The sequence below is a fragment of the Malus domestica genome, chromosome 16, assembly GCF_042453785.1.
Source record: "Malus domestica chromosome 16, GDT2T_hap1".
In the NCBI taxonomy this organism is placed as follows: domain Eukaryota; kingdom Viridiplantae; phylum Streptophyta; class Magnoliopsida; order Rosales; family Rosaceae; genus Malus; species Malus domestica.
The window spans coordinates 33,610,927-33,638,679 of NC_091676.1; the positions used below are offsets into that span (position 1 = coordinate 33,610,927).

Genomic DNA, 27,753 nt, shown 5'->3' on the forward strand with positions numbered 1-27,753 from the left:
GTCCCCAATTGTAAGAGGATCATTAGACGATAAAAATGACGGGCGCCATATATTATCATGACGTTACTCGTCTATATCACTCCTAAGACTCAAATCTAAGCAAATGTTAGATGAACAAGCCATTTTCAGAAATGATGAAGGAAAAATAAGGTCAAATAAAATCTTAGAAGTGCAAGAAGGGGAAAATTTCTACAGGTAGCAACTTTTTGAGCATACTCTTGAACACGATTGATGTCTCTATAAAGGAAAAGGCAACAGAGCCATTTGTTCAGAGATCAAAGAAGCACTGCTCTCCGAATTTCAAAAGCCAGATTTTCCTAAATAAAGTTCGTTGGTATTTTTCAGACGCAATCTCAGCTTTTTCGGATATCACGTGCAACTTTGTCAAAAATCTCTGACAAAGTTGAAAACGAGTAAATCTTACTGTTCTAATTACACTACTGACAACAGTAAAGGCACAACACCACTACTTGCTATTGAAAGATCTTTATATATGTCGACCTTCGTTCTCCATAACAAGGCATACTTGCAAGAATACCTAACTCTTCCTCATCTTCGAGAATGCATCTTCAACAAAGCATATCGAAATACTCAGTTTTCTTCCTCTCCGAGAATACCTCCTCAAAACAAGTCACACCAAAATAAGAGTATCTCATATCATCAAGGTCAAAAGCAAAAGTATCTCATATCATGCTTTCTTCATGTCCTTTCCTTTGTCCTTGTTCTTACCTACAAAGACAAGGATAAAGAAAGCAATATGTCGGAACCTCCAATCAAACTTCTGGTAAGGAACTAACTGCCCGGAACCTTTGCCTGGTTGCTTACCTTGCATTGCTCTCGAGTATTCATCTTCAACTGTTAATATGATGTTGGCTATCATGGATGAGTCACTAATAAGTGATGAACCATCCAAATGCAAGGTTTGCATTCCATTCCTGCATCAGTGGACAAATACTACAAGAGAAGATGCCACACATGCATAGGGAAAAACCAGGGAAAATACCACTTATGCAAGGGGAACAGATAAGGCAAGCGAAAATGGTACATTGAAGCATGTGGAGACAAGCGCAACAAACACGTGCTGATTTATCCCCGACAAAGCCGAAGATCACTTGCCACGTGAAGCTCCTCATAGTCCAATTTCATTCAAGATCAAGCCTCGAAGGTTCTTGAAGAAATCACAAGTCTGATTCAAGATCAAGTGTCCACCACCCTTGAATAAAATTCAGCTCCAGATAAAAGGAGTAAAATTTAGACCTTTGGAGGAAGTATAGTAGAAGGACCTCCAGCCCAGTTCAAGAACAAACCTGTGGAAACTCAATAAGCACAACAAATATGGTACTACTCATCAGGGGAGCATCCAAAAACAGATCAAAATTTAAACGAGTCAATCGAAGATTTGTGGTCATCCAATGGGGAATGTTGTAAACGTTGGTGGCTGACCACTAAATGATTTAATGGATGACTATATTAACCACTTTAGAGCACTTTAGCTTAGTTGGCAGCAAGGCAGCAAGCACTATCATTTGTGCCTATAAAAGGGAATGTTGAGGATGAGAGAAAATACATAGAAGAAAGAAGTTCACGGGAGAGGAAGAGAAAAAAGGAGAGAAAGAGGAGAGGAGATAATAGAGAATCATATTTGTACTCATATTATTCTAAATTATAATGAAAACATCATCAATGTACTTCAATCATCCTGACGATGTACTTCAATCATACTAACTGTAGAAGACCTCGTAAATTTTGTGTTGTTTCATTTATTTTAGTGTACACACTATCGATTTTACATCACTGTTTTCTTTTTAGGCGTTAGATTTTAATCAAACGGCAGCCGCAATTTCTGTCGGCGCATGTGCGCGCGCACGAGAGGACAATTCAAAGAGAGAGAGATGAAACGAGCAATCTCAATCTCAAATTCGCAGCTGCGGGATCCTGATTCCTGACACCGCACCATGGCATACGAAGACAATCCGTAAGCCCCTCTCTCGCAAACTCACGATTAGGGTTAGAGTTCTCTTCGATTCCCTGCATCTAATCATCGTTATTGGTTTCAGGTACCGTGATGAAGATGGGGAGCCATTGATGGACTTCAACGACTTTGGAGCTGGTCGCGACCCGTCTCCCGAGCCCCTCCAAGATGACGTCCTAGAAGATAACGACGATTGGCCCGACCACGACCGGTCTCGGACCCCCGTCCACGAGGATCCGTCGTCGTTGAAATCGAAGCCGAGGAAGCGGTTGATCAAGAAAAGCCAAGTGGGAAAATTGCCTGTGAGCTCTGATTTGGACGATGATGACGGCAATCGGAAGAGGTTGAAGAAGGAGAAGAGGCATAAGGGGGAGAAGAAGGGGTCTAAATACCCCAGGAGATCCTCATCTGACAAGGCGGCCACCGATGGTGAGGTCAAGGAGATGTGGGAAACCATCGCCGGCGGCGACTCTGAGGTTGTCATAAATGTTTTGTTTTGTTTAATTTCGTGATAGCAATTTGTATTTAACTTATTTTATATTTGCATTTTATGCTCTGTTGCATAATTAATTGTTTATGTTGAAAAACAAAAATAAATTATTGGTTCTTGCCTTGCCATTTGAATCGAATCGCAATTTGTCAGAAAGAATCTGAATTTTCTTTGACGACGTTTTAGAATTTATAGCTGCATTATGCTTTCCATAACTATAAAGATGTATTGTTACTCTTGACTTCACTTTACTGTCGGAACTTCCTAAATGTTTTATCCTCTTCAATGGAATAGGATGATCAAGAGGGTGTCAGGAATTACGACGACGACAACTTTATAGATGACACTGGTGTGCATCCTTCTGATCGGTATGGAAGTGACAACGAACCACGTTCTCCTAGTCACCATCCTCAGGTATGTGTTTTTTTGTAGCCTACCCCACTTAGTGGGATAAGGCTTTTTTGTTGTTGTATGCCTCTTGTGCTTCTATCTATATGCTAATGAAACAATGCCACGGCATGGAATTTAAAGGCAAGATGTAGTACAGCTTCGGTTGATTGACAATGGTTCTGGTCTTCAACCTATGTCATGTCAGATACCACATGTCACAACAGATGACTTACCAATACTGTTGATTATTACTGCTTCGGCTTGATTGATTTTTCCATTTGTTTATTGTTTTAATTGTTCTAGGCTGAAGAGGGTGAGGAAGATGATGAAATTAAGGATATGTTTAAGATGGGTAAGAAAAGGAAGAAGAATGAAAAAAGTCCCGCAGAAGTAGCATTCCTTGTTGAGAAAGTCATGGCTGAGCTCGAGGTAACAGCTGAAGAGGATGCAGATTTAAATAGACAGGGGAAACCTGCCATTAATAAGCTCAAGAAGTTGCCTCTTCTTACAGACGTCCTATCAAAGTAAGCTGGCTTCATGTGATCTCCCTCACCAGACTTGCACCAAATATATTTTGCATCTGTAATAATAGACTATCTCTTTAATTTTTACTGTTTGTACAGGAAGCAGCTTCAACAAGAGTTTCTAGATCATGGAGTGTTAACTCTACTGAAGAATTGGCTTGAACCTCTTCCAGATGGAAGTTTACCGAACATAAATATACGTGCAGCAATTTTACAGATTTTGACTGATGTATACACCTCTGTTGCCATTGTTGTATTTGAAATTTTGTAAAGGTTATCAATAATAGGACCTGAATTGTTGTATCTGGTATGCAGTTCCCTATAGATCTAGAGCAGTATGATAGAAGAGAACAACTGAAAAAGAGTGGCCTTGGAAAGGTTAGATCATTATTTTTTTTTTGGAAAAGCATAGAAAGCTTGTCAATCAGTGTGACAACTTTGATTGATGTCAATCAGTGTGACAACTTCAATTGGTTTACTTTGTTCTTGGGCAGGTCATCATGTTTTTATCAAAATCTGATGAAGAAACAACTTCCAACAGAAAACTTGCAAAGGAATTGGTTGACAAATGGGTAATTTGACTCGTCCTCTATTACTTACCTTCTATGCTTCTGCATTTTTATGTTTCTGTTACAAATATGTGGCAATCACCCCCTCCCTTTCTACGAATTTATTCTTCTTAGTGACTCTGCATTAAATAGATATATATGTAGCACTAATCTGATATATCCTACTGGAAAGGGCAGTTATGTTGAATAGTTAGTCTCCTTGTCCAAGGATCATTTATAGGAGATCCCATTTCCATTATTTGTTTATATATCTCTGTCTTGAGATTCTAATTCTTTTGTCTTTCTTATTTAATGCTCAGTAAATGAAATTCGTTTGTATTGCCTCAAATGACTTTGACATTTTGTCTGTTGCACAACTGCAGAGTCGACCTATATTTAATAAAAGTACAAGGTTTGAGGATATGAGAAACGTTGACGATGAGAGAGTTCCCTTTAGAAGGCCTACAATTAAAAAGTACCGAGACTTTCTTTCGTCCAATATCTTATTGCTAATATGCATGTATACAAATACATGGTGAACTCAATATAAATTTCTCTAAATTTAGCGCATTAGTAGTTGGCTTTCTTAAATTATTATTTATATTTTATTACACAGGCCAGTGAGTAATGGCACAGGAATGGAATCTAGAGATGACGTGGATGAATTTTCAAGGTAAATTTGAGGATAGATTAGGCATACTTCATTGGTCATTCTAAATCCGGAGAGTTCAGCTTCGAAGGTGCATTTCTTTCAAATTTTAATGTTGACTTTGGTACAGGGAAAGAAAATCTGGCCAATCATCTTCTCGGCAACATGCCTCAAGACCAGAAGCGACACCAATGGACTTTTTGGTGCGCCCACAATCCAGGATTGATCCTGATGAAATTAGAGCCCGTGCTAAACAAGGGACACAAGATCAGCGCCGTATGAAGGTAGGCTTTGTTTTTCCTACTGGAAAATGTCTGAAAAAAAAAAAAAACATGAAAAAAGAATGTGATGATTAGTTGGCATCCAAGTGAGCATTATTCTGTAAATTGAGTGCTGCCAACGATTTGAAATTGAAACCTTACATGCATAAAAACTTATCATTTTAGTGGTTGAAGTTGATAGTTGAAGTTATTCATATTGCGGTGAACTCAAAAATCAATGGAGCTTGCTTCAACTGTCTCTATTTGTTTGTTGAAATTTTGGAGTTGAGCTTTTGCCCTTGTTTGAGATTTTCTTTGAGCTTAAATCTTCATTATTTAAACGGTCTAAGGATTTTTTTTACCCTCTTTGTTCGTTGGTTTATCTTCATAATTCTTAAATGACTTTCCTTGTTCTGAACTTTAATTTGCTAACCTCTATTGATACGATAATTGAAGAAAGGTTATCTTTGTTTGGCAGATGAATAGGAAGTTACAGCAGTTGAAAGCACCAAAGAAGAAGCAGCTTCAGGCCACAAAATTAAGCGTGGAGGGTCGTGGCATGGTCAAGTATTTGTGATCTTACCCAACATTCAGATATATTGGTGTACTCCGCCACTGTCCAGGGTCCAATACAATTGTGCAAATTACATTGTGCCTACATACTTATATTTCATAATATTCATGTTTCTTGCGCTTGAGGTACAAACTTGTTGATTAATCTTTTTGAACTGCCAAGTTTCTTGTTCTCTTCCTCTAAAAATGAATTAAAACTAGGATCATTTAATCATTCAATTGTAGCAAATAGACAAATGGTTAGCAAGGGTTTCACCGAATCTGTCCATTTGTTTTATACAGTTTCATGACTAAACAATCTTAGTTTTAATTTATTTTTTGTAGAGATAATTTTTACATAGTAATTTATAATATGGACGCTTCGGATCATTAACACAAAGTTGGGTGAATAAGCCATGAGGTCTTTTTAGTTCTTTCTAAATCATTGAGGAGAAGTCTTTCTGAAAGACTAATATTTGTGCTGGTGCAGCTTACTTGTTAAGCAAACAACCAGTTTAAACTATAGAATTATTTACATTAAATTCATCTAAATTACTGGAAGAGAGAATTGAACACGAGATTTCAAGTGTAAGTGATAATGTTCATTAAAACTATTGTGCAAGATTTCTTGCTAAGATTAAGGGCTCAATTTGCGTTTGCGTGTGGTGGCTGCAATCTGTGATGTCGACACAGTCAAATTCAAATCGACTCAGTCACTGTCAAGAATGAAAAACGATAAACAGAGGTGAAAGGGACCACAAGAAAGGAGTCGAAACTCGAAAGAGTCGAGTTGAGGCTCCAGGGTGGGAAAGACTCGGGAGAACGAGAAACACCACCAAAACGATCTTCAAGGTTCAGCCAAAGCTCACGAGATGAAGGTACACCGATAGTAAAAGGAATTATGTCCTCTGATAGAATGGTATTGAGCCAAATTAGAATGTTCTAATCCTTTTCATACCAGACTTCAAATTCAGGATTAGGAACACCAGTACCATTACTAAATCCATCAAGAAGAAAAGGCGGTGGACAAATCTTAGATCCATCAAGAATTCCTGTCAGTTTATACCGATGAAATTTTGAGCAAATAACGCCTTCTACACTAAGTAATTATCACGCTTGAATTTTGTAGGCACCATAATTGATATTCTGGATCGTGATTGAAGCAATTGAAGAGTTACGGTTTGCCTGCAAGAAATTCATCGGAGGAGAGGTTGGAGCAACAACTTCTAGATGTGCATGAGAAGAAGCTCAAAGATTCAAAGATCAAATCAACGATGGAGAAACAAGATCACAAAGATCACATGAGGTAAGATTGAAGAAAAGAGAAGCGTTAGCAGAGAGGCAGTTGATACTGTAGACATCGAAATTTTGGTAAATAAATGTTGACCGATAAATCAAAGTTTCAACGCTCATGTATTACATAAATTTTACACGTAGCGTGTGACTCGACGAAAAATTGAAATGAATCGGAAAAGTCATCAAACAGGACACGTGTCAACACCTGGTAGAAACGACTTATTTCATTTGGAATATTATATTCAAAATTAGGCCTTGGAAAATTCTATAAATAGAAGTCAATTTCATTCATTTCATTTGACCAATGGATATTACACCAAAACCTTGAAGCTTTGAAACTCTAAAACTCTCAAGCAAATTCTGAAGGATCGAGAAAACTCTCTTCGTTCTTCGCCAAATTCGCCTTCAAGCTCAAGCCCCGATGGCCCCTTTGAAGAACTTCCACCAATTCAAGATCAAGCCCCAAAAGCCTTGAAGATAGTGTTCATCGTTCATCATCCGTTCATCCTAAGATCAAGCCCCAATGGCCCTTTGGATCAACAAACGTCGACAAATCCACACATCCAACCGTCCTTCAAGATCAAGCCCAAAAGCCCTTGAAGATCTGTTCATCACTGTTCTTCAAGATCAAGCCCAAAAGCCCTTGAAGATCCATTCATCAACTGTTCATCAAGATCAAGCCCCAAAAGCCCTTGAAGATCCGTTCATCAACAGTTCTTCAAGATCAAGCCCCAAAAGCCTTGAAGAAAGCGTTCATTGTTCATCATTCGTTCATCCTAAGATCAAGCCCCAACGACCTTTTGGATCAATCGCACATCCACAAATCAACACCTTACGGAGATCGAATCAGAGGATCAAGTTAAGAGAGATTGTAACCCAAAATCATCAAATACAAATATTATTTTGTGCATGTTGTTCTTGTCTCTTCGTTTCAGGAAAATTTCGTGTTTACAAATTTGGCACGCCCGGTGGGACAATCTTTACCTCTCATCTCTTTCTTCGTTCAAGGAATCCAAACACGGCTCAAAGTCAATGGCATCAAGCAAAGGACAAGCCGTTCTCGCAACCACCAAGGGAAGGATCCTGAGCACTTCTGCCGTGAACGGACAATCCATTGGCGCCACAACCGCTCCTCAACATGCCACTTCAAAGTTGGTGCTGCTAAATGAGCAAGGGGAGCATCAAAGGCGCGAGTCCGTCATCAACCTGACCTCACTGGGGGCACCGAAGCATGATGTTGAGGCACACAAGATGACATCCCAAAGCAGCCAATGACGTTCTTCGTCAGCATCCTAGATGTCTAAAGCAAAGTCACGTCTATTGGTTGCACAAGTTATAACCATTGGCATTACCTCTATTGAAGAACAACTGGCTCAAATGAATGAAGCGATCGCAAGTTTAACACCGACTGTGGAAGAAAAAGACTTGCAAATCGCTGAACTTTTCAGCCGACTGGGGCCACAGGACGGCGAGAACCCCGACCCAGAGGATGATCCATTAAAGAGATGAGCTGGCGAAGAAGATGAGCCTCAAGTGGAGAAAATCGATGTGAAGCTAGAGCCAGACCAAGCAGCGGCACTCATGGGATTTCTTTCTATCCAGTAGCTGCAAGAGATGATCGCCAACACCATCAAGGCGCAGTACGAAGGGAGTTCACATACCTCCTTGTTCTACTCGAAGCCCTACTCCAAGAAGATTGATGCCCTAAAGATGCCAAGGGGTTATCAACCACCAAAGTTCATGCAGTTTGATGGAAAAGGAAACCCAAAGCAGCACGTTGCACATTTCGTCGAAACTTGCAACAACGCGGGGATGAAGGGAGACTACCTCACCAAGCAGTTTGTGCGCTCGCTGAAAGGAAACGCCTTTGAGTGGTACACAGACCTAGAGCTTGAGTCCATCAACAACTGGGAGCAATTGGAAAGAGAATTCCTTAATCGCTTTTACAGCACCCGTCGCACTGTAAGCATGTTGGAGCTGACAAGTACGAAGCAATGGAAAGATGAGCCAGTCGTGGACTACATCAACCGATGGCTCACTCTAAGTCTTAACTGCAAAGACAGACTTTCGGAGACCTTCTTGATCGAGATGTGTGTTCAAGGCATGCAGTGGGGATTACACTACATCCTTAAAGGCATCAAACCACGGACCTTTGAGGAGTTAGCCACCCGCCCCCATGACATGGAGTTGAGCATCACCCATCATGGGAAGAAAGAACTGATCGCCGACTACAAGAACGACAAAGCTTTTGGGACAAAGGTGGAGAAGGCTACGTGGAAATCCACCAAGGAAGCAATGACGATCAACACAGCTCCAGTCAAAATCTCTACACGAGGCAAGGCGATTCAAGCCGAAGCTTTTCGTAATCAAGAGATGCGTAGACGTACTTTGAATGAGCTCGAGGAGAAGACTTATCCATTCCCCGACTCTAATGTGGTTGCCATGTTGAAAGAGTTGCTTGACAAAAAGGTGATCGACCTACCTGAGTGCAGACGGCCAGAAGAAATGAATCGTACTGATAGTCCAAGGTACTGTAAATTCCACCGTTTCATCAGTTATCCAACGGAAAAATGCTTCGTACTGAAAGATCTCATCCTGAAGCTAGCACAACAAGGGAAAATCGAGCTTGACCTTGAAGACACGGTCGCGACACACACTACTACTATCGTGTTTGGATCACTCGATCCTGTGCATCTCCGAAGCATGCATGACCATTCCCGTCAATGTTCAAGTCACACAACACCTCCTACACAACCATCCCCGGGGGTAAGTAACCAAGATGCATCTACTGGTGATAAGGAAGGGTGGACATCGGTGACCTACAAAAAAATGAGGAAGCCAAGACCACAAGCCACAAGGCCAAAAGAGGAGCCTAAACCCACCCCTCGAACTTCAGTCTTCGACAGGCTGAATCATTCAAAACCTAGAATTTCGGCACTTGATCGCATCAGTGGTCGAGACCGAACTTCCATCTTCAAAAGGCTTAAGACGCCAACATTGCAAAGATCTGTCTTTGAAAGGTTATCAAAACCCAAGAAACAAAGCGGCACAACTAGATCTTCTCCGTAACGGTCGGCTGCGGACAGACTTAAAGAAACTAAGAAGCCTTCTAGAAACAGGAAGGCAACGCCAAAGGAAGAAAAGCTCAACAGTCTAGCAGGAAAAGACAATGTTCAAAGCTTGATTCCTTCAAGGATGAAGCGCCAAGCAGCTTTGGAGGTCGACACAAAAGGACCACTGAAGGTAAGGAGACGCACCATCACCTACACCAGCCAATCTTCACGCCAACAAAGCCAAGATGACCGCACTGAAGAGGAGGCCCAAGAAGACAAAGAAGACGAAATCCTGGAAGAAGACGTCACTTCCGGCTCTGTCAACTCAAAATCTTCACCTCAATCGCTGGGGGCATGCTCCAAAACCATGCCACTCCAGCCGAGTGAAGTTGAAGGATGGACTCATGTCACTCCAAAGAAACTGTACAAGAAGCATATGTCTTATCCACAAGTGCACCCATCGGAAAGAGGGCAAAGCAACTTTCGCCAACCTCCAAAGCAATGCGAAAGTGTTAAAAATGAGGAAATTTCGACACAAAGATTGACCATGCGTGATCTCTCCTTCCTCAGAAAATTATTCAGCTACTCGGTCAAGGCTCCTTGCTATAAAGATTGCAAGGAACGCCTCTCCAGGCAGCAACCATCTATTCCACAAGTTCACCAATGTGAAAGGGGGCAAAGTAGCTCCTGTCAACCTCCAGAACAATGTGAAAGTGTTGGAGATAATGAAACTTTGACACGAAGATCATCCATCCCCATCACGATGTGTGGCATCTTCCCATAAGACTTCTTCAACTACTCAGTCAAGGCTCCTTGCTATAAAGATTGCGAGGAATGACTCTCCCGGATCGCTTGACGAACAAACAAAGCTCCTTGCCCACACGAGCCTAAACTGCATGGCACAACGCTCCTTGTCTACAAGAGCCTAAACTGCAAGACACAAAGCTCCTCGCCTGCACGAGCCTAAACTGCATGGCACAACGCTCCTTGTCCTCACGAGCATAAAAGGCGACACTAAAGCTCCTGGCCCGCAAGAGCATAAACTGTGTATGGTAAAATCATCATCAAAATCACCACTAAAACCATAAAAAACAATTAAAAAAAATAAAAAAAATAATAAAAAATCCATCATTCATTTGAACTACGTTATGACTTGATCTCTTCTTTGGAGGGGTACGTAGGTAGCTCGAATGTTCAATTTTTTCGAGTTCAGTCACATCAAAATAAAAGAATAAATGTTTTATTAAAGAAGGTCAATTTTATTACAAATTTATTTGGTTAAGAAAATTGCAATTTTCTTTGTACAAAATTAAATCACAGTTTCTTCGAAAAAAAAAAGAAAAAAAAAAGAGAAATGGGCCGCCCCAGCCTTGTCTCCATCAAAGGAGGTCACAGCCCAAGCCTCCCTTCACTTCACAGGCCTGTCTCCAACTATCCTCAGGTCCAAACCATGAGCCCAACAAGCCCAGGCCCAGTTCTTCACCGCCCCCCTTAGATCCGGACCAGGCCGAGCTGCTCCACTAAGTCTGACTCTGTCATTGGTGTCTACGAAGACACGGTTTACAATCTCCACATCAATTACGCATGACCACCATATCAAAGGGCCACGAACGACTTGCCAAGGTGAAGCGGTTCAAGGAAGACCTTCTCAGTTGTTCTCGACGATTCGAACACCGACCGCACGACTTGGACCTCGACTCGATCATGAAGAGCTTCGAGGAAGCTCAAAGTCGCCAGACTTCTTCGTCCTCACTCCACCCAAACCCCACCTACTACACATGGTGTGCACACCCGGAGCAAATGGACCTCCAAGCCAGCCGCACGACCTCTTTCTTCCTCGCAGCAAGCGGGTTTTTTGGTTCGTTCCAAGAGACCTCCGTCGAAAGAGAGGTGTCGTCCGAGGAAGATACTTGGGTTTCGAGTGGGTCGACTTCGACAGCTTCCGGTGTGGCGAATGGGGTTTCGGGTATGCAGAGCGAGCTGTTGAGCTCAAAGTACTTGAAGACTATGCAGGAGCTGCTCGATGAAGTTGTGAACGTCGGGAATGGGATGAAGACTGAGCTGCCAATGAAAGGGTAATGGGCAGCAAAGTAAAGACAGCAACTGCAAGTAGTCACGAGCAGAAGTTTCCCTCATTTGTCTCAGCCATGAAAGCCACCGCAACCTCCTCCTGATTATCTCTGACAAACAAGACAGCAGTTTGATTCAAGCTAAGAACACCATGAGAGCTGCACAGAACAAAGCCTTCACCGCTGCGGGGTCGATCCCAAGCAGAAGCTGGTCACTAAGAAATTCACCGTTGAAAAAGGCACTGGAAGACCGTGAAGGATACCAGTTTCCATTTGAATCTCCTTTGTCATTGGTTGCTGCGGTAGAGCTCCAAACCCCACAACAACGTTGCCCAGCCATGTCATTTTCTCTCCCACAGCGCCATGAGCAACTTCGCCTCCTGGAATCTTCTCGCAAGCTTGCCGTCACCAGAAAAGCAGGCTGACTTCCTTCATGACCAGACAGCCACAACCTCACTGGCGCATACTCCATCTTCGTCGCCTTCGTCTAGATCTCGCCGCATATATCATCTGCGCCACTGAGCTCAAGCTTCAAATTGACACCACCACCATCTTCCATGCTCCGCTCCAGTTTCTAAGCACCATGCTCCTCCGTCTTTGCGACATACAGCCATAACGGCCTCTGGACCAACTTCACCCGCAACGGCAGCTTCATGGTGCAAGTGGTGGTGATGCAGTGCATCATCTGGGCACCCTCTCCGTTGTGCAACGCTTAAGCCCAGCGAGGAACCCAGCTCCAAAGCGTTGGCACCGTCTGTCCACATCTCCTCCATCTCTTGCCTCGTACAGCTCATCGTCCGTCTTTTCCTCTGCAAGGTTGTAAAAAATGCAGTGGCAGTGGCAAACAGCAATGGCGAAGAACTTCAATAACCGCCGTCAAACGACTAGCCGGTCATGAAGCCTCGACTGTAGCTCTCCGTCCGTGGCAAACAGCAATGGCGAAGAACTTCAATAACCGCCGTCAAACGACTAGCCGGTCATGAAGCCTCGACTGTAGCTTTCCGTCCGTGGCAAACAGCAATGGCGAAGAACTTCAATAACCGCCGTTAAACGACTAGCCAGTCATGAAGCCTCGACTGCAGCTCTCTGTCCGTCTTCGTCCTTCCTACAAATTCCTCGCCCATCATCAAAATTTATACAAAAAAAATAATATAATAAAAAATGGGATAGTGGAGCAAAGTGGTGTTGTCACCACGTGAAAAAAAAAGGGTGCATCTGGCACCATGTGCAAAAAACAAAACAAAAAAAAAACAAAAAAAAAAATAAATAAATAAGAGGAAAAGAAAAGAAAATAAAAAAAATGGATGGTGCATCTGGCACCATGTGCAATATATATATATCTTTTTAGGATAGTGTTTTGAAAACCATGAAAAATATAATAATAATAATAATGATAATTTCTTTATGCTTTTGGCACTAAGAAATATACACACACACACACACACAGAATGAAATAAGGCTCTTTTATTGATTTCTCTAAAAATTTACATAAATGTACGTTTTACATAAGTTAAAAAAAAACAAATAAAACAAATAAACAAACAAGATGGAGCTTTCCCAAAGGTTGCTTATGAGAAGTCTCAGCAGTCGGCAGAGCCCCAGATCGAAGAGGCACCAGAGGATGATTATTTAGAGCCTCAGTACTAGGCAAAACTCCAGGAGGAAGAGGCATCGAAGATTGATCATTTGGAGCTTCATTACGCGGTACATCCCCAGAAGACGAAGGCAAATGCTGTTGGAACAAACCCACAAACCTCTGATGATCAAGTAAAATCTGACCATCAAATTCCTGCATCTGGTCAATAATCTTCTTCATGTTGCTAGCATAGTTATGTGTGAGCATGTGCAACTGTTTATTCTCATGCTTGAGCCCTCTAATCTCTTGTTTGAGACTCATCATTTCAGCCACCAATGGTTCAACTTGACGGGTTCGAGCAAATAGGCGTTGGGCCATATTAGACATAGAACCTGCACACTGAACACTGAGAGCCAGAGAATCCTTAACAACTAACTCATCAAACCGTTTGGAAAGTAGTCTGTTATCTTTGGGAGTGACAAGGTTCTTGGCCACCACTGCAGCAATCATGTCATTCTTCATCACCGAATCCTCAACGGTAAGAGGACTAGTAGGGGATATGAAGGATGGGCACCATATGTTGTCTAGAGAAAGTGGGACTGCCTTTTCACCAAGGTTCAAGTCAAAACGACGGTCGGAGGGTCCAAACATTTTCAAAAGTGTTGAAGAAAGAAGAGGTCGGACAAATCAAGATCTTAGAAGTGCAAGAAGGGAGTTTCTACAAGCAAAAAATTCAAGTGTGCTTTGAAACGAACTGCGTGCCTCTATAAAAATCAGCACTCGACGGGATTTCAGAGATCGAAGAGGCGAGCTCAGAATTCGAAGAGGCCAATTCAAAAATCGAAGAGGCAAGCTCAGAAATCGGAGAGGCATCTTGCTTTTCTAGACGCGTCAGCACCCGTCACACGCAAACTCAGCTTTGCGAAAATCACGGGTAATTTGTCGAAGCGCTGATCCCAGATATCGAAGAGGCGCCAATCTTTTTCAGCCTCGTCAACACCTGTCACATGCACACTCAGCTTGGCGGAAATTACGGACAATTTGTCGAAGATTTTTGATAAAGAAGAAAGCACGTGAAGCCATACTGATCAATCACTCAATGGTTGCTGACACGAGTGAAAGAATAGTACCTTTACAGGTATTAAAGAACTTCCTATAACTGTCCACCTTCACCCTCCATAGCAAGGCAGATATACAAAACCTTTCTTCATCTCCGAGAATGCCTTCCCAACGAAGCCTCTCGAGTCACTCAGTGTTCCTTATTCCTTGGGGTACCTCTGCAAACAAATGACACCAAAGCAAAAGTATCTCATATTACCAGGGTAGAAAGAAAGAGTATCTCATATCATGTTTTCTCCCTGTCCTTTTCTTTGTCCTTATTCTTACCTACAAAGACAAAGATAAAGAAAGCAATATGCCGGAACCTCCACTCAAACTCGAGTAAGGAATCGACTACCTGGAACCTTTGCCTGGTTGCTTACCTGGCATTGCTCTCGAGTACTCGTCTTCCACTGTTGCTGTACTTCCAAAGAAGTGGCCACATCTGCCTGGAGAACAGATAAGGCAAGTGAAAATGATACCTTGCAGCATGTGGAGAGAACGTGCAGAAGAAACAAGCAGAGAAGAATGCAGCTTGCATAGTCAACTTAGCAGAAGGAGTCTGAGCTGAGGAACTCGAGAAGATGCCACATTTGCCTGGAGAACATATAAGGAAGGGAAAATGATACATTGAAGCATGTGGAGACAAGCACAACAAAGCACGTGTCGATTCATTTGCTACTTCTTCAAAATCAAAAGTATCTCATATCATCAGGGTTGCGATCACTCTGGGTGGAGGACTCGTTTTGACCCTCAAATTCTTGGGTCAACTCGCTAGGCGTTGTGGGCTGCACGTGTCGATTCACCACCCTTGAATCAAATCTAGTTCAAGAATAAGCTGTGGAAAGTCAACAATTGGAGGAATCCAGAAAATTCTCCAACCCAGTTCAAGATCAAAGCTGTGGAAAGTCAACAAGCGCAAAAACAAATACGTGCCAATTCATCCACTACCAAAGCCAAAAGATCATCTACCACATGAAGCTCCTTGTGGTCCAATTTCAACCTTCAAGATCAAGCCTCGACGACCCTTGAAGAAATTTCAAACAAAGTTCAAGAACAAGCCTCAACGGCCCTTGAAGAAATTTCCAGCCCAATTCAAGATCAAGCCCCAACGGCCCTTGGATCGACATCTACAATAAGGGACTTCAAAACGCATCTCCTACACGTGACAAGCACATGTATACGACGCGCCTTGAAGTGGGGGCATTTGTAGACATCGAAATTTTGGTAAATAAATGTTGACTGATAAATCAAAGTTTCAACGCTTATGTATTACATAAATTTTACACGTAGCATGTGACTCGACGAAAAATTGAAATGAGTCGGAAAAGTCATCAAACAGGACACGTGTCAACACTTGGTAGAAACAACTTATTTCATCTGGAATATTATATTCAAAATTAAGCCTTGGAAAATTCTATAAATAGAAGCCAATTTCATTCATTTCATTTGACCAATGGATATTACACCAAAACCTTGAAGCTTTGAAACTCTAAAGCTCTTAAGCAAATTCCGAAGGATCGAGAAAACTCTCTTCGTTCTTCGCCAAATCCGCCTCCAAGCTCAAGCCCCGATGGCCCCTTTGAAGAACTTCCACCAATTCAAGATCAAGCCCCAAAAGCCTTGAAGAAAGCGTTCATCGTTCATCATCCGTTCATCCTAAGATCAAGCCCCAATGGCCTTTTGGATCAACAAATGTCGACAAATCCACACATCCAACCATCCTTCAAGATCAAGCCCAAAAGCCCTTGAAGATCCGTTCATCACTGTTCTTCAAGATTAAGCCCAAAAGCCCTTGAAGATCCATTCATCAACTGTTCATTAAGATCAAGCCCCAAAGGCCCTTGAAGATCCGTTCATCAACAGTTCTTCAAGATCAAGCCCCAAAAGCCTTGAAGAAAGCGTTCATCGTTCATCATTTGTTCATCTTAAGATCAAGCCCCAACGGCCCTTTGGATCAATCGCACATCCACAAATCAACACCTTACGGATATCGAATCAGAGGATCAAGTTAAGAGATATTGTAACCCAAAATCATCAAATACAAATATTATTTTGTGCACGTTGTTCTTGTCTCTTTCGTTTCAGGAAAATTTTGTGTTTACAGATACCATATTAGAAAGAATACTTTGTTACTTTCCTTAATATGGAAGAAATTACATCCGAGTTTTTATACACTTTACAAATAAAGCTGAGTAACTAATCACATCTAATTAACTAGTTACAATGATTACAACCATATGACAATTGTACAATCTAACTCAGATTAATTATGTGTCCCTTTAGTAGCATCGTATTAAGTTGAAGTTTGGCGACACCGATAATTATTTCTCTAGGACGCGTGAGCGCGTGCTAAGAAGAATTAAAAATGAAGGAGAGACTTGCTCCTCGAGGATTAAGAAAGAACTCCTCTTTAAAGTATTTTGTGGCTTATTCATAGAATTTTGTGTTTATGATTGAAACTATTCCTATTGTATATTATTCTATAAAAAACACCTCTACAAAAAATAAATTAAAACTAAAATCATTTAATCATCGAATTTTATAAAAACAGATGAACATATTTGTTAAATGTATTACGAGCCGTTGATGTATTTGTTAAAATTGATTGACTAAATAATCTTAATTTTAATTAAATTATTATTTACAGAATAATTTATAAATTAAATGCAAAGCAAATTACCAGTCGTTCGAAGAATGTTGAAGTGGCACATTGTATACGGGAATTGAACTCAACATTCCCTTGAAAGCCGGACCTATCAGCTTCACCCACGTGTACACATCGACGTGCCGGCACCGGCTTCCGTTCCAGCTCCACCAGAAAAGACAACCTCACCGCATCAATAATACCTTCTGTCTCTCTCTCTCCCCCCCTCTCTTCCCCCGAATCATCGCCGCTTCCTTAGCTCCCGTTTTCGCCCCAATTCTCAATTCCTGTGCCCCGAACACCAATTTTCCTTCTATTTCCTTGAAATTCGTGTCGGGATTTTATCGGGAAAAGTAGGGTTAGGGTCGGGGAGGGACAAAAAAGATGAGCTTTCGGGATCTGGAAGCGGGTCGGGGCACCAATTATTCCCGGCGAGGAGACCTCATCAATGGCAAGCGGGACCCCACCCAAGCTGTGGCCTCCGGCATTTTCCAGATCAACACCGCCGTATCCACCTTCCAGAGGCTCGTCAACACCATCGGCACCCCCAAAGACACGCCGGATCTCCGCGAAAAGCTGTGAGTTGGTTCTTCACTTCCAATTGTCGATTGTGTATTGTTTCCTGAATTCCGTTTGACTTTTCCTGATTGCAGGCACAAGACAAGACTACATATCGGGCAATTGGTGAAGGATACTTCAGAAAAACTTAAACAAGTCAGTGAAAGAGATCATCATACCGAAGTTAATGTAAGTTTCTCTGTCACTCTCATCCCTCCTTCCTCCATCCGTCTCTCACACACACAGACACACCCAAAAGTAGCGACACATGCCTTCCAAATTCCCAAATTCATCATTTCCACATCCAATTTTATCCAAATTCCTCATTTCTGATTAAACCCTAGATCCCAAATCCAATCCCAGAAGAAATTCTAGCGTAATCAATTCCATTTCCTTGCTGTCTAGGGGGGTTTCAGGTCTGCTATCATCTTCCAGCATGCCTCGCCTTCGTCTGTCTTTCTCTTCTCTTCCTCCCAGTTGGTAAGCCTCCTAGCCAATCCGCTCCGACCGTCTGGGGTGGTATAGCAAAAGTTGGTTTGTTACCAACCAATTCCAGCACTAATTGCTAGGCCAATTAGTCTTGGAAAGCCTTGTAGATGCTCCAGAATCACCGAAACAAGTACCACAGTTATCACCCACTAAGGATTATTGTGTTTGGAATCAGGTCGAAACAAAGATAGTATTGACGTTACGAAATCTAAAATTAATGTCGGACTTTTACCCTATCAAAATATCATAACTAGGTAAAATCTGATTAGCTTACTCTAGGGAATTTCCTTATTGGCCCCTCGAAATTGATGTAGTTGATTCATTTGAAATGGTGCATTCTTGTTCTCTATTGCGGGTCGGTCTTTGAAAATCTCAAACTTTTTGGTGTGATGATCTTAGATGTCTTCAACTTAATTGTAGGCAAGCAAGAAGATTACAGATGCTAAACTTGCAAAAGATTTTCAAGCAGTGCTTAGAGAATTTCAGAAGGCTCAACGACTTGCAGCTGAGAGGGAAACAACATATGCTCCTTTTGTTCCTCAAGCAGTTCTTCCGACAAGGTAACTTTTGCCAGAGGATTTATACAATTAATTCCCGTCTTTTATTTGTGTGCACTATTTATGTGATATCTTTCAGAAGATATTTTTGTTTTGTTTAGTTTGCATTACATCTACTGTTGGAGGACCTCAATCTGAAGTTGTATGATTATTCTAAATGTTTCACGCAGTTACACCGCTAGCGAGATAGATGTAAACTCAGACAAAAGTCTGGAACAGCGTGCTCTCCTTGTGGAATCTAGAAGGTGAGTTTTACTTAATAATGATAAGGAATTCTAACTGTTTTTGCAGAAAAGGGGTCATTATTCTAAAACAACATTAAACGTAACTCCAAATCAAATGCTGAAAGGCATTAGTAGAATTTCCGTTGGAAAAGAAGAAGGAAAGACGAGGGGCAAACTATTAGGGAGAATGATAAGTCATCCAATATAGTTACTGTTAAATAGTTGTTAAAGCTAAATGTAATTGTTTTTGTTAGTAACTGTGATTAGTTTAGGTAGTTGAGGGTACTTTTGTAATTAGCCTAAGGCAGCTAAGGCTATATATATTGACACCTGTGTAACTGAATTATTCATTCAATACAATCAGGAAAACTTACTGTTGAAGTTTTCTGTTTCTATATGGTATCAGAGCCGTTCTGCTTTACAGCACCGACCTTCTCTTCTGCTCGTCATCTCGATCGTGTCTTGATCGATTCTTGCTTTCTTCTCTCTGATTCTTCACTTTTTGTTCTCGATCTCTCTTGAATCTTGTTTTCTGCAAGCTATGGCTGCTCAATCTGCGTCGCAACCGACTGGATCGTCTTCTCCGGTCATCTCTCCGGTCATCTCTCCTTCGGTTCAAAACCCTAATTCCTCTTCCAATCCGAGTCCTCTGAATTCGTATACCTCTCTGACGATTCACAACATTGGCAGTATGGTGCCGATCAAGCTGAAAAGTTCCAACTATCTGCCATGGCGAGCACTGTTTGCTCCAATTTTCAGGCGATACAAGCTTCTTAGTATTATTGACGGCACTGAGGTTTGTCCTTCGCCATTCTTGCCTGATCACTCGATGAACCCTGCCTTTGAGGATTGGTATGAAAAAGATCAAAATCTTTTGATTTGGCTTAATTCTACCCTGTCCGAAGAGATCATTCCGTTCACGGTTGGAGTTTCTTCTTCTCGTGAGCTCTGGGTAAAGCTTGAACAGCGTTTTGGTGGAGTTTCGGAAGCTCACATTCATCAATTAAGGTCCAGACTTCAATCAATTCAGAAAGGTTCTCAGTCCATTTCTGCGTATCTTCAACAAATCAAGGAAATTGCTGATTCCTTGCAAGCTGTTGGTGCTTCAGTGTCTGATCGTGACCTAATTGCTGCCACTCTACATGGATTACCTGATGAATTCGAGTCCTTTATTGACTCCATCATGCTGCGGCTCTCTTCTACATCCCTTGATGAACTCCATGGTCTCTTACTCACCAAAGAGTTGTCTATGACCCGTCGCAAGGCTGTTCTTTCATCCTCTGAGCCCTTTCAAGCATTCTCAGTGCAATCTCAGCCTCCCCTGCTTCCTACTCCATCTGCCTTTGCTGCTAAAAATCAATCATTTCATCCTGCTTCTCGATTTAACTCAAATCGTGGTAAGACATTTAGAGGTAATTTCTCCTCAAATCGCAGCAATCGCACCTTTCATAACAATAATAGGGGTAATTTCATCAACAATCGTGGCAATCGCAATTATCAAGGCTTTCACAATTATCAAGGTCCTTCCAATTTTAAAGTCCCTTGTCAGATTTGTGGATCTACCAGTCATGAGGCACTTGATTGTTTTGATCGTATGAATCTGGATATCTGTGGTAGAATTCCTCCAGCCAAACTTGCTGCTATGTGTGTGCATCATTCAGCAAAACCCTCTCAGCCTTGGTTGATTGACTCTGGAGCTACTTCTCACATCACTAATGATGTAGCTAACATCTCTTCTCCTACTCCTTACACTGGAGAAGACAAAGTATACATTGGAGATGGTAAAGGACTATCTATTCATCATATGGGTTCTTCATCTCTGCACACTCCTTATACTTCCTTTAAGCTGAGAAATGTTTTACATGTTCCTTTCATAAAACATAATCTCTTATCTGCTTATCAGTTTCTTAAGGATAATAACTGTTCATTGACTCTTGACCCTTATGGATCCACTGTCAAGGATCGCATTTCGGGGAAGATGCTTTTGCAAGGCCCTGTTAAGGATGGTTTCTATCCTCTTCACAGTTCCACCAGTTCTCCCACTTCACCTTCAGCTTTTCTCAGCATTCAAGCACCTGTCCCTGTATGGCACAAGCGCCTCGGCCATCCTTCCTCCTCAATTTTTAGAAGAGTTATATCCACTAATAATCTTCCACTGCAAGGCCAGAAGACTGTTGATTTTTTCTGCTCAGATTGTGCGCTTGCTAAAAATCACAAGCTTCCTTTTGAAGTGTCTTCTTCATCAACAACTCAGAGTCTCCAGCTTCTGCATTGTGATCTGTGGGGACCTACTGTTACATCTAATAGTGGCTTCAAGTATTACCTACTGTTTGTTGATGATTTTAGCAAATACAGTTGGTTTTTTCCATTGAAGTCTAAATCCGATGTATTTTCTACGTTTGTTACTTTCAAAACCTATGTAGAAAACTTCAGTGGAAATAAAATCAAGATTCTGCGTTCAGATTCAGGGGGTGAATTTACTAGTCATTCTCTTGCTTCATTTCTTCGTGCACATGGTATATTACATCAGTTCAGTTGTCCTCATACGCCTGAACAAAATGGCTGTGCAGAGAGAAAGCACAGACATCTTGTTGAGACAGCTCGCACATTACTTGTTGCTTCTCATGTTCCTCAGATTTTTTGGGTTGAAGCTTTCTCCACTGCAATTTACCTTATTAACAGACTTCCTATTTCTGGTCTTACAAAGTCACCTTGGGAACTTCTCTTCAATCAACCTCCAGATTACTCTAAACTGAAAGTCTTTGGTTGTCAATGTTATCCATGGCTTAAACCTTACACTCCCAGCAAATTGGATGCTAAGAGCAAAAGTTGTGTGTTTTTGGGCTATAGTCTTCAACATAAAGGCTATAGATGCCTTGATCCTCTCACCACTCGGATCTACATATCAAGACATGTTGTCTTTGATGAAACAACTTATCCCTTTAAATCACTGCCACTCAACAGTTTCACTTCAGAAACTTCATCTTCTGATTTTTCACCATCCTTGGATCTTCATTTCAGCAAACATGTCTCTCCTTCTCCTCCAGCCAATAACTCTTCAGAACGACAATGTCCTTCTGTACCTCAACCTATTACTCAGATCCCATCTTCCACAGAGCCTTCTTCCTGTACTCAGTCCGTGGATCATTCTCTCAGTTCCTCCAGTTCTGTCTCTCTCAATGACTCCTCTCTTGCACCACTACAGTCAAGGCCACCACCTATTTCTCGGAATACACATCCTATGATTACCAGATCTAAGGCTGGTCTTCACATGTCTAGAGCTTATGCAGCAACCAAACACCCACTTCCGGTTGATCTTGATTTTGTTCCTAGTACTTACTTGCAAGCCTCAAAGCATTCTCACTGGAGAGCAGCAATGCAGGATGAATATAATGCCTTAATAAACACAGGCACTTGGTCTCTTGTTCCATCTCATCCTTCTCAGAATGTTGTTGGTTGTAAATGGGTGTTTCGGATCAAGAAAAATCCTGATGGAACCATTGACAGATACAAAGCCCGTTTGGTGGCAAAGGGATTTCACCAGCAAGAAGGAGTTGATTTCCAAGAAACCTTCAGTCCTGTTGCTAAGCCCGTCACAATTCGAATTCTTCTTACACTTGCTGTCCAAGATAATTGGTTTTTAAACCAATTAGACATAAGCAATGCGTTTCTTCATGGTGATTTAAAGGAGGATGTTTATATGCAACAACCTCCTGGTTTTATTGCTCCTACCTCTCCACACTTTGTCTGCAAGTTGAAGAAATCCTTATATGGCCTCAAACAAGCCCCTCGAGCTTGGTTTGAAAAACTGTTTCAAGCTCTTCGAACACTTGGCTTTCATCAATCTCAATCTGATGCTTCTTTGTTTGTTCTTAATGGACCTCAGTTGGTCATTGTCCTAGTTTATGTGGATGACATCCTAGTCACCGGACCCAACTCTCAGCTTTGCCAACAGTTTATCCAACAGCTTAGTACTCAGTTTCCAGTGAAGGATCTTGGTCCTTTACACTATTTCTTGGGGTTGGAAGTCCACAGATCCACAAAAGGAATCTTTTTACATCAGACCAAGTACTTACTTGATCTTCTCAAGAAATCGAATATGGAGGGTGCAAAACCGTGTTGCACTCCTCTTGGCTCTCAAAAGCTGGATCATAGCGGACCTCTCTTATCCAATCCTACTGAATACCGCACTATAGTTGGTGGTTTACAATATCTCACTTGGACTCGCCCAGATCTTGCATTTGCTGTTAATCAGATATGCCAATTTATGCATGCTCCCAGAGAACAACACCTTCAAGCAGCCAAACGGGTTCTCAGGTTTCTTAAAGGATCCATCTCTCATGGTTTATGGTTCACCAAAGGTCCCATTAATCTTTCGGCATTCTCTGATGCTGACTGGGCTGGCTGCACATTTGATAGGCGGTCTACTAGTGGATATTGTGTATTTCTTGGTTCTAATCTCATCAGTTGGAGTGCAAAGAAACAAAGCACTGTTGCTCGTTCCTCTACCGAAGCTGAGTATCGTTCCTTAGCACATACTGCTGCAGAACTAACTTGGGTCTGCAAAATCCTCAAAGATCTTAAGTTCTCTCTACCTAAACTGCCTCATCTATGGTGTGATAATATTTCAGCAATCTCTTTGGCATCTAATCCTATTTTTCATGCTCGAACTAAGCATGTTGAGATTGATTACCACTACATCAGGGAGTTGGTTCTTGCCAAGCTTATCAAAGTCAGCTATGTTCGCAGTGATGACCAAGTGGCTGATCTTCACACCAAATCCTTGTCTAAAAGCAGATTCTCTTATTTGTGTTCCAAGCTTCCAATCGGAATCCTATCTGATTCCTCCTTTAGCTTGAGGGGGTGTATTAGGGAGAATGATAAGTCATCCAATATAGTTACTGTTAAATAGTTGTTAAAGCTAAATGTAATTGTTTTTGTTAGTAACTGTGATTAGTTTAGGTAGTTGAGGGTACTTTTGTAATTAGCCTAAGGCAGCTAAGGCTATATATATTGACACCTGTGTAACTGAATTATTCATTCAATACAATCAGGAAAACTTACTGTTGAAGTTTTCTGTTTCTATACAAACTAGTAGAATCGTGCATTTTCCAATAAAAGGAAATTGAATGAAATTATGTTCAATGGGAAGACGATGAGTTATGTACCATAATCTGGAGACAATCAATGAAATATAAATTAATGTTTCTTCTCCAAGTCTAGTTTTAGGTTTATGGTGGAGGGACAGAGCCTTTGGTGGGAAGTGGTGCAGTGTAATGTGGTTCATAGCAAAAGGGTATTTTATTGGTAGTCATGGGATAGGGTGTTAGAGTCTGTTATTCGTGGGGTTGCAATCCCTTTGGAACAAAGTGCAGGTCAGACCATGAGATTGAGTGAAGTGTTTGATGAGTGTTGTGGTGTTGGAGCTCAGTGTCTTGGTTCTTCTAGTCAGTGTTCTAAAAATGGGCCTAGGCGGCTACCTAGGCGCTAGGCGGTGGAGCGCCACTGGGATTTATGCCAAAGAGTTCATCAAATTGGGTGGGAGTTAGTCGGCTGCCTAGGCGGTATCTAGGCGGTCTAGGCAGTGGTAGGCAGCGGTCTAGGAGGTGGTAGGCGGCGGTCTAGGCGGACTCGTAAGAACCTCGGCGGTTCTCCATCTCATTGCGATCTGTCAAGAAGAGAGAGAGGGGCGATACATACAAACCCCATTGATCGTTCAAAGAATCCACCTCAGATTTCTTCACAAACTGCTGCTTGACCAGCGGGCCATGCCGATGTTGTTTGATCATTCAGGATTTTGGGATGAAAGTTGAGGGTTTGGAGTAACTTGTGGAAGTGGGGAAGAGGTTTGATGATGGGAGAGGCCTCTTGATTCTAAAACAGAGAGGAGAGCAAGCGGCTTCTCTTTGTCGAAAAAAGAGTGAAGGCAATGGAAACGAGGGATTGGGCAATGGAAACGAGGGGTTGAAATGAGGAATCGGAAATGAGGCTGGTTTTAATAAAAGCGAGAGAGGTATCTGGATGATTTGACTATTTTAATTAGTTGATGGAAATGAGGCATTCTTATAATAAAAGAGAGAAGACTTGTGATAAAGAAAGGGTGGGGTGGGCTAGGCTGGGACGGGCCATTTTATATGCTTTATCATCTTTTTCACTTTTGAATTGGGGTTAAAAAAAAGCCCATCTTATTAAGTAGACCTAGTTTCTGTTATAATAAATTTAGTTAAATAAATAAAAATTACAAATCAGCCTAAGCGCTAGGCCCCATTCAACCGCCCGACTAGCGCTTAGCGTTTTTTAGAACCGTGCTTCTAGTATTTTGGTCTAGAAGCTATCTTTGAAATTTTTTGCATCTCCATTGTCTGTTGGAGTGGTCTATTGTTTTTCTATTATTTAACTAGTCTTTTAGTGTTTTGAAGAACCATACAAGTCACTTGGGTCAAGGTTGTTTCAGTCTTTAATTGTCTACAATTAATACTCTCTTCTGCCAAAAGACAAAACATAAAAAACTGAACCATCTCTTTTCATGGTCATAAAACATAAGGTGGTGGAACCACCGTACCATTTCAAAACCACCCTCAAAAAGGGAATTGCATCGGCACTAACCTTGTTGATGCACAAAATCAGCAAGACTTTGGAACAACGTAAAGTGTCAGGTTTGTGGTCCTCGTTTGGTTGCTTCGGTCACCTAGTGAGGATAATATGCAAGGGATAGAGATCGGGAAGCAGACGTAATATGTACATGGTTCACCCTAAGTTTGGCTACGTCCACGGAGTAGAGGAGTTCTCATTAATAGTGAAGGGTTACACAAATACATAAGTTTAAGCATAATGACTAGTTTAAGTACAATAATGACATTAGGGATTAATTGTAGGAGAATGGTCTACTTTTATAGTTGAGGAGAGTCTCCAGCTTCTGTCCATGGTCGATGTGGGACTCTATGAGCTTTATTCTGATGTTGACATGTGTCATGCTGTGATTGGCCTCCTGATTGGAGGGAAACTCTTGTGCTTCGGCAGGGATGCTTCAGCATGAACCCCTTAGTGGGTTCTTGACGGTATGACGTTGACCGGTGCTTGGTAGTTTTGAGATTGGTCAAGTATGGTACAAACAAACCTCATTGCACCTCCATTCTTATTAGAAAAAGTTATATCCCAGAAAACATGTATTCCTTTCTTATTAGAAAGGCCATATGATAATTAGTAGTTAGGGTGGTTTATCTGAATATATGATATTGTGCCATTGGCAAAGGAAACGATGGAGGGGAGCAGTCGGTCAATTTCACTTTTTAATTAGCAAGGGAAAGAGTTTATGAAGACTTATTACATTTAAGATGGGTAAATTTGGAAAACAAAATTTAATTAATTTTAGGGATTGAATGCATAGTTTTAGGTGCAAGAAAATTGACACCTGGCGGAAAAGTGAGAAGGTGGCTAGCATTCCCCCTCCAAATTTTTTAAGACATCTGAAGATCAGAATAATCATGCCGCACACACCTTGTGTTGTTCTACATCAAACTTCCAATGCCTTTTTTCTGTCCTTAATGATACAAAAATAGTTGGCAGTGGGAGCCTTAGCATCAGCTGTCTTTGATTGTTGTTTGATTTATCTACTTCAGTTTAAAACTCTTATCAAGGTTGGATGTGCCATATATCTTTGGTTATAAGTGAGCTTTGCTGCAGACAAGAGGTCTTGCTACTGGACAATGAGATTGCTTTCAATGAGGCTATCATCGAGGAAAGAGAACAGGGAATACAAGAAATCCAGCAGCAAATTGGTGAAGTGAATGAGATTTTTAAAGATCTTGCTATACTGGTTCATGAACAAGGAACAATGATTGGTAACTTACCTTCTCCTTACTCTCTTGAAGGCACTTATACTTATCTGGCTTGTGTTTTCTTATCGGTTATATCCGCTTTGTAGATGACATTGGCTCCAATATTGAGAGTGCTCATGCTGCTACTGGGCAGGCAAAGTCCCATCTAGTGAAGGCGTCAAAGACCCAAAGATCGAATTCATCTCTGGTAATTTGTTCACATTTTTTTATATGACAGTCTACATCTAAGTGTAATTATTTATATATTTTTCAAAATGTTCGCTTCAGAGACTCTTTGGTAATTTATGTTGCTAGGTTGTTTTATGAATGATTCTTATGTTCATTCTTGCATGAACATGGGGTCCAAATTCACAGGTTAAACTGATGGTCCATGATAGTTTTCACAGCACAGCTACAACATTCTTCATTAGGCATCGACATGAATTTTCAGATCCCGTAAACACATGAAATAATGCATTTAATCCCACTTAAGAAATATTGCCGATCTCTTTCAGTTCCCTTACAAATATATTATGTAATCACTTTAAAGTTAATGTTTTTATTTTTTGCAGACTTGCTTGCTCTTGGTAATATTTGGAATTGTGCTTCTCATTGTGATAGTAGTACTTGCAGCTTAACCAGAAGAATGTGCTGAGGTATCCCTCTGCTATTTCTGCGATGCCTAACTTGAGTATGTAGTTGTATTCTAAGTTCGTATATATATGTATAGGGGTGGACCGTGGGTATCCTTCACAATTTCTGGTTGCGGTTGGGTGAGGTGTCTCTTCTGTTTTAGTAAGTTGGTGTTTGGGGCTTCTGATGGTGTTCTCTGTGTGCGTTGTTTTTTCTTCTTCATTTTTTTTAAAGTTTTAAATGATACAGTGTTCTTTTTTATTTATATATAAGAAGTTATAATTGTTTGGGTTTTCATTTATTAACGTTAAATAGTAAATTATTGATTTCGAATTGGATTTGGGGCTCGAA

The 27,753-nt window shown here is 41.3% G+C and overlaps 2 protein-coding genes across 2 annotated transcripts; both read left to right on the forward strand.

Moving 5' to 3' along the window:
- Positions 1 to 1,565: 1,565 nt before the first annotated feature.
- LOC103439096 (protein IWS1 homolog 1-like) lies at positions 1,566 to 5,568 on the forward strand. Its single transcript, XM_008377648.4, has 11 exons — positions 1,566 to 1,975; positions 2,058 to 2,448; positions 2,757 to 2,876; positions 3,156 to 3,376; positions 3,476 to 3,605; positions 3,692 to 3,754; positions 3,871 to 3,948; positions 4,308 to 4,399; positions 4,541 to 4,597; positions 4,704 to 4,857; positions 5,312 to 5,568. The coding sequence occupies exons 1-11, from the start codon at positions 1,956 to 1,958 to the stop codon at positions 5,408 to 5,410; spliced, it is 1,425 nt and encodes a 474-aa protein (XP_008375870.2). The 5' UTR covers positions 1,566 to 1,955; the 3' UTR covers positions 5,411 to 5,568.
- Positions 5,569 to 17,165: 11,597 nt separating this feature from the next.
- LOC103403671 (syntaxin-22-like) lies at positions 17,166 to 27,699 on the forward strand. The gene is made up of 8 exons (XM_008342513.3): positions 17,166 to 17,702; positions 17,778 to 17,871; positions 18,592 to 18,731; positions 18,899 to 18,973; positions 26,636 to 26,793; positions 26,877 to 26,977; positions 27,342 to 27,425; positions 27,500 to 27,699. Exons 1-7 carry the CDS (start codon positions 17,509 to 17,511, stop codon positions 27,405 to 27,407), a joined length of 828 nt encoding a protein of 275 aa, XP_008340735.1. The 5' UTR covers positions 17,166 to 17,508; the 3' UTR covers positions 27,408 to 27,425; positions 27,500 to 27,699.
- Positions 27,700 to 27,753: the final 54 nt, after the last annotated feature.